The sequence below is a fragment of the Phaethon lepturus genome, unplaced genomic scaffold (genome assembly GCF_000687285.1).
Source record: "Phaethon lepturus isolate BGI_N335 unplaced genomic scaffold, ASM68728v1 scaffold4001, whole genome shotgun sequence".
NCBI classification, from domain to species: domain Eukaryota; kingdom Metazoa; phylum Chordata; class Aves; order Phaethontiformes; family Phaethontidae; genus Phaethon; species Phaethon lepturus.
In genome coordinates, this window is record NW_010518305.1 from 38,386 (window position 1) to 47,996 (window position 9,611).

The following is a 9,611-nucleotide window of genomic DNA, read 5'->3' on the forward strand; positions in this document are numbered from 1 at the left end:
AGCTTAAAGCTAAATAAACAGAAAACCACTGTTAAGAGTCACACAGGTTCTGACAGACTCTGCAGTCCTCTGGTCTCTGAAATCTGCATGAAGCACTGCTTCTGCCATAATCTCTGCTCCTGTTTTGCTGATTCTTTTAGTGCACTTGGACTGTTATGCTTCTGGGAATGACATTAATTGCCTCAAAAATGGTGTTGATAGACTTCAGAGATGGCTGCATCTACTGTTTCATTTTTAGACTACTTGATTTTATTTAATTAAAAATGAAAGGCCTGTGAAGGATTATTTTTATTAAATCTCTCCAGGGCTTGAACTTTGCAAAGGGAACCTGGCAATGCCTATTCACTTGATACGCTGCGCAGCGCATGGAAAGCAGAGGCTTAGCCTGTCTTCATGCTCCAGCTCTGCCTCTTTATTGCAAACAGCCAGTGAAATTCCATCACTAGGCTGATTAGACAATTACTTTAAAGTCAACACTGAACAAACACTTTCCTGTAGCTAAGTCCAAAGAGTGGAAACAAACATTGCCCCACTTGAGAAGTGCAGGAGTTTGTTATTGTCAATTACAGTTGACCACAAGTTTAAAATTACTGTTTCCAGTAAACATAAAAAGTATTTTATTTCATTTTATTGATTGAAAAATCTAATTTAAGTAGGGAAAGGCTGCTACTGTGGCTTTGCTTGAAATGCTTCTTAAAACCACACTGTTCTAAGAATATTTGGAGAAAGTAAACGGTTACTGAGATATTTCCAGCTTGATCATAAATGGTTTCAGTAAGACATCACAAAGCAAATTGGAAATGTAGAATCTATGTGCAGTTAAGGAACACTATATCCTTCACAAAGCATCCTAAAATTAACTTCTCTGTTTAACGCATTAAATTATCCCTAATTACACATTTGACCGAAGGAATAAGCCTCTTCTAATCAATCATTGGCATAAAGTCTATTTGTTTTGCAGAATAGTAGATTGATCAATGCAAACATTGGTATTTCAAGCTAAACTCTTATATACGCTATTGTCAATGTGAGTTAAGAATTAAAATCAAATGTAATACCGCTAGAGTGCCTGAGATCAAGAATTACTGTTGCTGCTGGCATCATTTTTAAGTGTGCTTAGTTTCTTATGGTAATACACTTTGCAATCAAAAATAATAAGACTAGAGATTGATTTCAAGCAATAGTATTCTGCTGACTTTACATGGCTGTGTCTCTACTGGGAGAGGAAACCCCTTTCTCCTAACTCTGTCAGTGGTCATTTTGATTACATCTTCAATAAGAATTTGGGGAAGACATAAGCGCTATGTTTTCTGTCAAGTTCTGAAAGTATCACTATTTATTCTGCTCTTAGTATGCCAGAGAGGAAGGAGCTCCCTCTTTCTAAACATGACAATGCCAAGAGTCTGTGCAGTATTCCCTTTCTTCACTCCTCATGGTTAATAATCCACATGTACATAAAGCATAGAGTTCACTGTCCCAATTCCTACCGTGGTCTTCTGTGCCTGTTTTTATGCCAGGTTTTCTGTAGGTTTGTCATTACCCCTGAAAACAAGGCCTGTCTCTGACAATTTATTTGGCAAACCTTCAGGATAACCTATGTTTTATGTTTCTGCAGTGTGCCAGCAAGGTGAATGGTGGCCTGTACACTACCACTAAAGATTATCCTGATGAAGCTGTCCATTTTGCCAGGACTCATCCACTGATGTATCAGCCCATCAAGCCTGTTCATAAGAGACCAATACTAGTTAAAACAGATGGAAAGTACAATCTTAAACAAATAGCAGTGGACAGAGTGGAAGCTGAAGATGGGCAATATGATGTCTTGTTTATTGGCACAGGTAAATTAAAGAAATCAAGGAAGACAATTGATTTAATAGGGATTTTTATCTCCAGGATGAATGAAATTAATTTGTGTATAGTCCAAAAAAAAGAAATCAATACAACATTTCTTTTTAACAATCATTCTTTGCATGACTCTGCTAGTCTTCACCTTACAGAGGAGATTGGTCATTCTAGACACGTGCTTCACTGCGCTGATAAAATTATATAGAAAAATAATGACAATGAAACATTTAAAGACTGGGAAGAGAAACTTAATTATAGGATTACTTTTTTTTTCTTTCCAAACAAGAAACTTAAATTAAATTCCTGAACAACTGGCTGTATTTTTAAAACTTCAGAACACAATCATGTATCTAAGCATAGTTCTGAGCTGAGACCTAGAGACCTGAGAGAAACAAATGTGACATGATTTTCAAAAATACCAATTCAAGTTACTGACTTTATTCCACAGTTTATTTTTGCCAAGTCTGGAGACTACAAGTCTAGCTGATATCATTATAAAGAAACTGCCAGCTTCCAGATTTGGGTTACAACACAGCTCAAGGAAGGAAGGAGGAAATACCCAAGTTTCTTAAAAAGAAACTCTTAGAAGTTTTATGCTAAGTTTTTTTGTCTTTCTTTTCTGTCATTTTCATAACATACAGAGAGTTTGTTTGAAGAGGATTATTAAACATCTACTAAACAAATAAGATTACGGCAAAATATATCATAGACCTGCCCTAACTCTAAGCAACCGGAGAAAAAAACACATTCTAAGGGTATTTGGAAAATAAGAAAACTTAGGAAAATAAGAGAAAAGCCTGGAAGCAAAAAATATTTTAGTCACATTTAATCTGTCTGGAAAAAATCCAAGGATGCATACATTCACATTTTATCTATTTAACAACAGGAGTGGTATCACAAATCATTTTGACCATTTTGTCTAAGAAAGCAGTTACAGTGAATTATTTTTTACTAATGAAATTCCTCTGATAAGCACATTTCAGTGTTGAGAACATTCAAAAGAAGCATGTTTGTAGAACAGCAAAGGCTTATTTATATTAGTGCTGTTTTCTAAGCCTTTAAATGGCCTCGGTATGGTCTTGATATTGGTCTATAAAACGTCGCGCTATGTGTCACTTATTTCTGTACAGCAGATATTATAATGGTGCCTATATTTTTCATATTTTCCACTTGCATTTGTGATTGAGATATTGTATCCAATACTCTTGTACACAAGTTCAGCAAAGTTGAATCCAAGGGAGCTTAAGTGTGCACTTCAGAGCCGTGCTGGACTGGCACCCAACAGCTGCTTAGTCTTCTCGTGATGTTTAATCTTAGATGTCAAGAAATTCTGGCATAGGAATTTGGGCTTTAGAAACTCTGAAACAAACCCTACAGTCCCTCCTCTGGCAAAGCTCCCATCAAAAACTCACCGCTTCTTTTGGCAATATAATGTTAGAAAGGGTTAATCTTTTTTTTTTTTTTTTTGTCCAAGTCCAACACCTGCTGTGTAACGTAAGTAAACAGGGTCTTAGAGCCGAGCAGAAGTTTCCTTAAGGTAGCAGTGCAGGTTACAAAGGTTCATCAAAGGCAAAGTCTGAATGTCAGGACTAACTTTCATGCGTCCATCAGCAGGATTCAAACAGGAATTTACTTATGAAAATCAGAGCTCAGAATGTAATTTCTTCCTACTGTTCCATCACCAAATGGACGCCTTTGATTATGTATTCTCTTTGAGAAGTAGTGTATGACCTCAGTTTAATGGTTCCTCTTTATTTATGCCCCTTTGATCTTCTGCTGAACATTTTCCCAGTGCTTGTCTCCTTAATATTTCCCCTTTAAATCAAAGGTGACTGAAAGTAACAGCAGAAAAGAAGTGATATTTGCCATTGTTGATGACAGATTTTCAGATTAAGGAAAGCAAGAGTATTCTAATAATAGTCAGCAAGCCAAAGCTGAAGTGGTGGAAGACCAGATGCTATTCGTGTGTTAATTTCCTGCAAGAGTTGTAGTGACAGAGGCTGATAAATCTAAACTCCAATGTGCCTTAGACTTTTTGAATGTGCAGCTTTTTTGGGGTTCATCTTCCTTTGATTAACACCTTCAGCTCAACAGCAGCTCAGTGTTTCCCTAGAGGAGAGCAAGAACTTCAGACAATGAATCCCTGAAGGTTTTTGTACTCTTGCCTTGAGGAATGGAGCCGCTGACAGCAATTAAGCGTAGTTAGTAGTTTCCTAACTAGTGTAAACACTCAGATCCTATAATTGAAGCTACTTTACACTCCCTTACCTTGATGGAGACAGGTCCTGCCTATTCTCATTTCTTTTTCTGAAATATGGTCACCCTCTTTGATCCTTTTGCAGCTCACCAAGGGGTTATGACCCAGAGTTTAAAAAATACAAGTCAGTTAATCGTATAACTCAGATATGTCTCAGTTGACTTTTATTTACCAGGGACAAATTGTCATATGTGTTTATTTTCTAAAAGTAAGAGCAATAACAGCAACATGCAACTACCTGTATATATTTACAAATTTCTATCCATTGTCAGGTTGAAAAGGTCATTTAATGTATTTAAAGGCCATACAAATATTTCCAACAATTATAACCTTCGTTTTGTTTTGGTTTTTGTTTTTAAATTTATTCACAGATAATGGAATTGTGTTGAAAGTCATTACAATTTACAATCAAGAGACAGAATCAATGGAAGAAGTGATTCTTGAAGAGCTGCAAGTACTCAAGGTGAACTGTGCTGTATATGAAACATATATGCAAGTCTTGAATTTTCTGCAGAATGAAAGTGTCTAAAAAATCTGAGGATAGTAAAATATATAATAATTGTATGCAAGAAATTTTCTAATGGTCTAGTTATTTTATGACAGGGAATCTTCATTTTCAACTGAAGTTTTTCTGAGGTGGATTTATAGCCCAAGTACTGAAGTACTGAAGCGTATTGCAGCAAACCAGGACTACTGACTTTCTGTTTACATGCTTGGAGCTTGTAGTGTGACTTTTAATTAGAAATGTATTACATTTAATCTAATTTTCCCTCATATACAACTAAGTTTTAAAAGAGTATAACTGCATGCATAACAATGTGCCTACTACAATCTTGGAAGCTTAAATGAAATCTGGATAAAAAAAGCCCAATCCTCAGAAAGAATAAATCAGTTAAGGAAAATCTGACATCCAGACTTAGATATTTAAATACGGTACCTGCATTTAGGCAGTGTAACTATTGACTTGTTGCCTGGGGAAAAATCACAGAAATTGTCCCGTTTGATAAAGCTGGTTTTCAATAGACCTATTAGGGGCTATGTCTTGCCACTGCTCCAGGAAATCTGAGCAGAGGGCAGAGAGGACAATGGTAAAAGAAGGAATTCCTGCTATTTTTATCTTATCTTCAATGAATGTTTTGTTATAAAGAACACTCCACTTATTACTCTCAAGTAGGACAAAAGAGATTCAGTGGTGGCAAGAGCTAATGTCATGTTTGACAGGGAAATTGTAGTGTTCCTGTGGTTCTGAAAATCCTGAATTAAGTGTTGGCCAGTTGTTTTTAAATAAACTCTGTTAAAGCAATACTTCTGAAAGTCACAATTCCCTCATCTGTTTCTGTGGCATCAGAACTTACAGAAAGTCAAAGTATCTAGCAAAGCTGAATATACTAAGTAAATATCAACACTATCTTACCTAATTTATTGTCATAGCAAAAAAGATATTCTTTTTTTCTAAGCAAGGAAATATTTCCTATTTTCTAGGAGCCAGTTCCTATTATTTCTATGGAAATCTCTTCAAAAAGGGTAAGCATTTGACAAGTTTGAAATGTGAAGATTGTGACTCAAATGTAACAAAGCTATAAATTGTATAGAGATAGACAGACACATAGATAGACAGACAGATGGATGTACATTATCTATAATGAGATCTGGTCTGATACATGTAATCCTTGTGTAAGATAAATTTCAGGTTATATGCTCTGTTCCTTTATGAAGCATTTATGTTTTTCAGTTCTAATGTTAAATCTCCTTTGTTCACACTATCATTTGTATCTAAGCAAGTAAAAACCTAATATGGTTCATGAGTTACTGGCATAGTAATCACAGTAGGGATTATCTTGGTGGATATGGCAACTCACAGAAAAGATCCTCGCTGATAAATGCAGACAGAATTCGGCCCCCTGAGGATATCAGTGCAAAAAAAGCCTTGCTGGCTCTCCCACATATTCAGTTGCCCAGGAAAGGCAGGGCTGTTTGGATGTGAATCCCTTTCGAGTTTCTGTTAGCTTCTGCTAATATAAATACCCAATTTATTACTCTTGTAGGTAGATTCTCATCTGTACCACATCACAGATACCCGTACCGTATCATTGTATCATCTCAGGATGGAGCCCTTATAAACATCACAGGATAGTTATATCTTAATAAATCTTAGAGATCTGACACAATATAGGTGCACATAAGCATAGTGAAACACAAGTAACAAAGAATGGAGAAAATTGCATTACTAAGGGGTGTGAGTGTACCCCAAATGATCATTTTAGTCTTGGTGTCCTGTCAACTTGCATTCTTTCTGTAGGTAATGTAGAAAGACAAAATCCTCTGATGGTGATTCAGAGAAAGATCTCAGGTGTAAGTATTCTGAATTATTTCCTGGATTGATCTAACTTTTTTCCCATGTGAAAATCAGGTCTGAATTGTCTAACACTGCACCTAAGTGATTATTTGAAGAAAGAATTTGGTGTCATTCCAGGTATTTGCATTACCTTTAGCTCTCAGTGAAATGTCATGGTAAAAGTGTTGTGTTGAAAGAGTAAAAAGGAGATATGATATAAAAGTGAACTAGTCATCCTCCATTACATCCAGCTCCCAAGAGGACTGCTAACACTACTAATTCAAGAAGTATCTGGCAAACTTGGAGAGAACTGTAAAAAAGCTGCCAAAGCCATCTAGTGGTTGAAGAACAAACTTTGTGAGACGTAAAAGTAGCTTAACTTTTTCAAGATATCAGAGAAAGGGCTGAGAGAGAACAGGATAGCCAGAGAGAATATTTTACCCAATGAAGTGACTTCCTAGTGTATGTCCGTAGGGATTCTTGAACATTGATAGCAAAGCGATATCAAGATTATATAGCCAAGTTCAGCTTGAAGGCAGATAAACTTAAAATTGAAAGAGGTTGCAGTTTTCTGGTACTGAAGACAATTAAATGTTGCAATACATGTTAGGTACAGGGTTGGCACCAAGTAATTTTGTCTTTAAAATGAGATCTGTAAGCAGAAGTATAACTTAGTTGAGTTTATGTGAAAAAAGTTATGTAGTCTTTCTGCTTGAACATTTTGGCTTGTCTCTTTCAACCTTAGAGTTTGTGAGCCTGTGGAGACATCCTTGCTAGTTTTGTTTCAATATCCTTATAACACTAACCAGTCTTGACTAAGTCAGCGGTACAATAAAAATATCATGTTTCAGGGATGAGTTAGTTATCTGCAAAGACTGGGAAGGAATGTTCTTCTTTGATGTTCAGTTGGCTAGATATCAGATGCTTTTTACCTTCCTCTGATGAACCAAGACCTAAAGTAGTCTTTAGCCCTTCTGAAAGATGAAAGAGAAAATCCCATCTTGTATGTCTCATTGAATATTGTTCATGTCTTCTGGGACAATCACAGCGCAGCCTTTGCAGACAAGAAAGAATTCCCCTCAAATAAGGGTCCCAGGTTTCTTCTTCATTTGGCAGATTGAGTTCCTGCTACTATCATCTGGTTTACCTCAGCTGAAAAAGTCTTCCAGCATTCCTGTTACCAGTCTCTCCTAGTTTTAAATGTCATGATTTGTGATAGGCAAACCAGTCTATATGAGCTACTTGTATTTTCCAGCTTTAAGAATTTTAAAATATCAGATTTTGGAAGCTTGGACTAAGAGTGGGAATTATGGGTTAAGTTTGTCCATTACGATAAGCACAGCTTAAAATGTTCATTAGGAATCTTTTTTCTGACTGATAAAACCATGGAAGTGAGTCGTGCATAAGCAGTTCCTGTTGCAGTACACACTGCATTTTTCTGTGTTCACTCCATTTAAATTCACCAGCAACAAGATTTTTTCTCAAATCTCAGTAAATTCAATCTATTATCTTCTGAATTTATTATGCCAGCAACTCATTAATCAGACTGATCAACTTTCACTTTGTTTGAAAAAGACATTTATGTGAACTCAGAAGGTTCAAACAGTCTTAGCACTAATGCTGAAAAAAAACCAAAACCCCCTACAAATAAATATTAAAGTAGATTGTGACCAGTTATTTGCAAGGAAGGACTGAAGAGGACCAGAAAAAAAAAAAAATCTCTCTTGTGTACTGAGGGATAATACAAATTATAATATTACTGTGCATGTGTATATATGACCATATTGTAAGTAACCACATCAAGAGCTAAATTTATATGATAACTCTCATTTTAAGATTGAGGTTGCTTATAACTTTTGCACATTAGAGCTTCTTTGTTTTTAAAGTCTTGCCTGACAAGTTTTTTTCTGCAGATCAGTGAGGTGGCAGAGAAATGTAAAGAGGGAGGCATTGGAAACTGTCTTGAGGAAGAAAAGGAAACTTAAAACCCTGCCTATTCAAACACAAAGCTTATAAAGCTGAAACTTCAGAAGCAAGGAAATACCAAAGTAAACTTGTTCATTTTACCTTCTTTCTCTCCTCTGTCCTCATGCAGGAGAGTTTAGGCTGTAGTCAGATATTCTCCTAAAGAGTAACTCTGCCTCCCTCAGGGCACAGGCTGGATGCACAACTGGCAAGCAATGCTAAAGCTAGTATTTTTTAATAATTCCATCGGTGACAGAAGTTTTCGTGGAAGTTCTAGGAATTTAATTGTACATGGTGTATTTTTTTCCAGCAACAGCTCTACATTGGATCCGAGGCGGTCATAGCACAAGTGAAGTTCCACCAGTGTGACATGTACGGCACCGCCTGTGCTGACTGCTGCCTCGCTCGAGATCCGTACTGCGCTTGGGATGGCATCTCCTGCTCCCGATACTATCCCACAGGAATGCAGGCAAAGAGGTAACAACCTCTGCTTTCTGTGATAACCTTTTTGAAAAATAGCTACTACTACAGAGTTCCTACTGCAACACAAAACTCTTCATATCTCCCCCTCATAAAAATAACTGAGCAGTAGGAAGATATGTTAGCTGCTAATTTATTAGCACAACCTTAGGGGATTGCAAAAGATCAAGATTAGCAGGATGACATAAGCTGCAGTACCAGGAATATTTTTATGAATGAAGCAAAGTCACTTAGTAATTATTTACAGTAAGTTTTAAACAAACATCAATTTCCTTATGCATCTTTTGGTGTGTAGAGGAAAGATCTTTTACAATATCAGAGACCTATTTTGGTAGTATTATACAGCAAATATATCACACTGCAATAACATATACAACAGTATTAAAAAAAAAAAAAAAGGAGAATTTCTGTTAATAGTCAAATACCTTCACCAGCCCAAATGAAACCACATTATCTGCAAAAGCTAAGGTTAGGTTTAGGCTTTCTCCAGTCAATTTATAAAGACAAGTTACTCTAGAGGCCAGTTCAAAACATTAACCTAATTTGGGTGCTTCAATTCTTCCCTTGGGGAGACTTGTCCTCTCTATCATCTTTCACTTATTTGTGGCTCTTGGCTTTCACTCTTTTTCCCCATTTACCTGTCCTCTTCCCTTTCTTCCCTCTCAAACAGAGGTTCTGCAATTCAGCTACACAGATACTTGATCAAGCATCTAGAACGTACATATTTTA

The 9,611-nt window shown here is 36.4% G+C and overlaps 1 protein-coding gene across 1 annotated transcript in view; it reads left to right on the forward strand.

The window, feature by feature from the left end:
- The window catches only part of SEMA3E (sema domain, immunoglobulin domain (Ig), short basic domain, secreted, (semaphorin) 3E), a gene marked incomplete at both ends in the record, with an annotated part of 45,653 nt that extends 36,774 nt beyond the window's left edge, over window positions 1-8,879 (forward strand). Inside the window, 4 exons of the mRNA XM_010296670.1 lie at window positions 1,616-1,838; window positions 4,474-4,565; window positions 5,585-5,626; window positions 8,713-8,879. Of these exons, the coding sequence (XP_010294972.1) occupies window positions 1,616-1,838; window positions 4,474-4,565; window positions 5,585-5,626; window positions 8,713-8,879 (524 nt within the window). The remainder of the gene's footprint in view (window positions 1-1,615; window positions 1,839-4,473; window positions 4,566-5,584; window positions 5,627-8,712) is intronic.
- Between the last annotated feature and the right edge of the window lie 732 nt (window positions 8,880-9,611).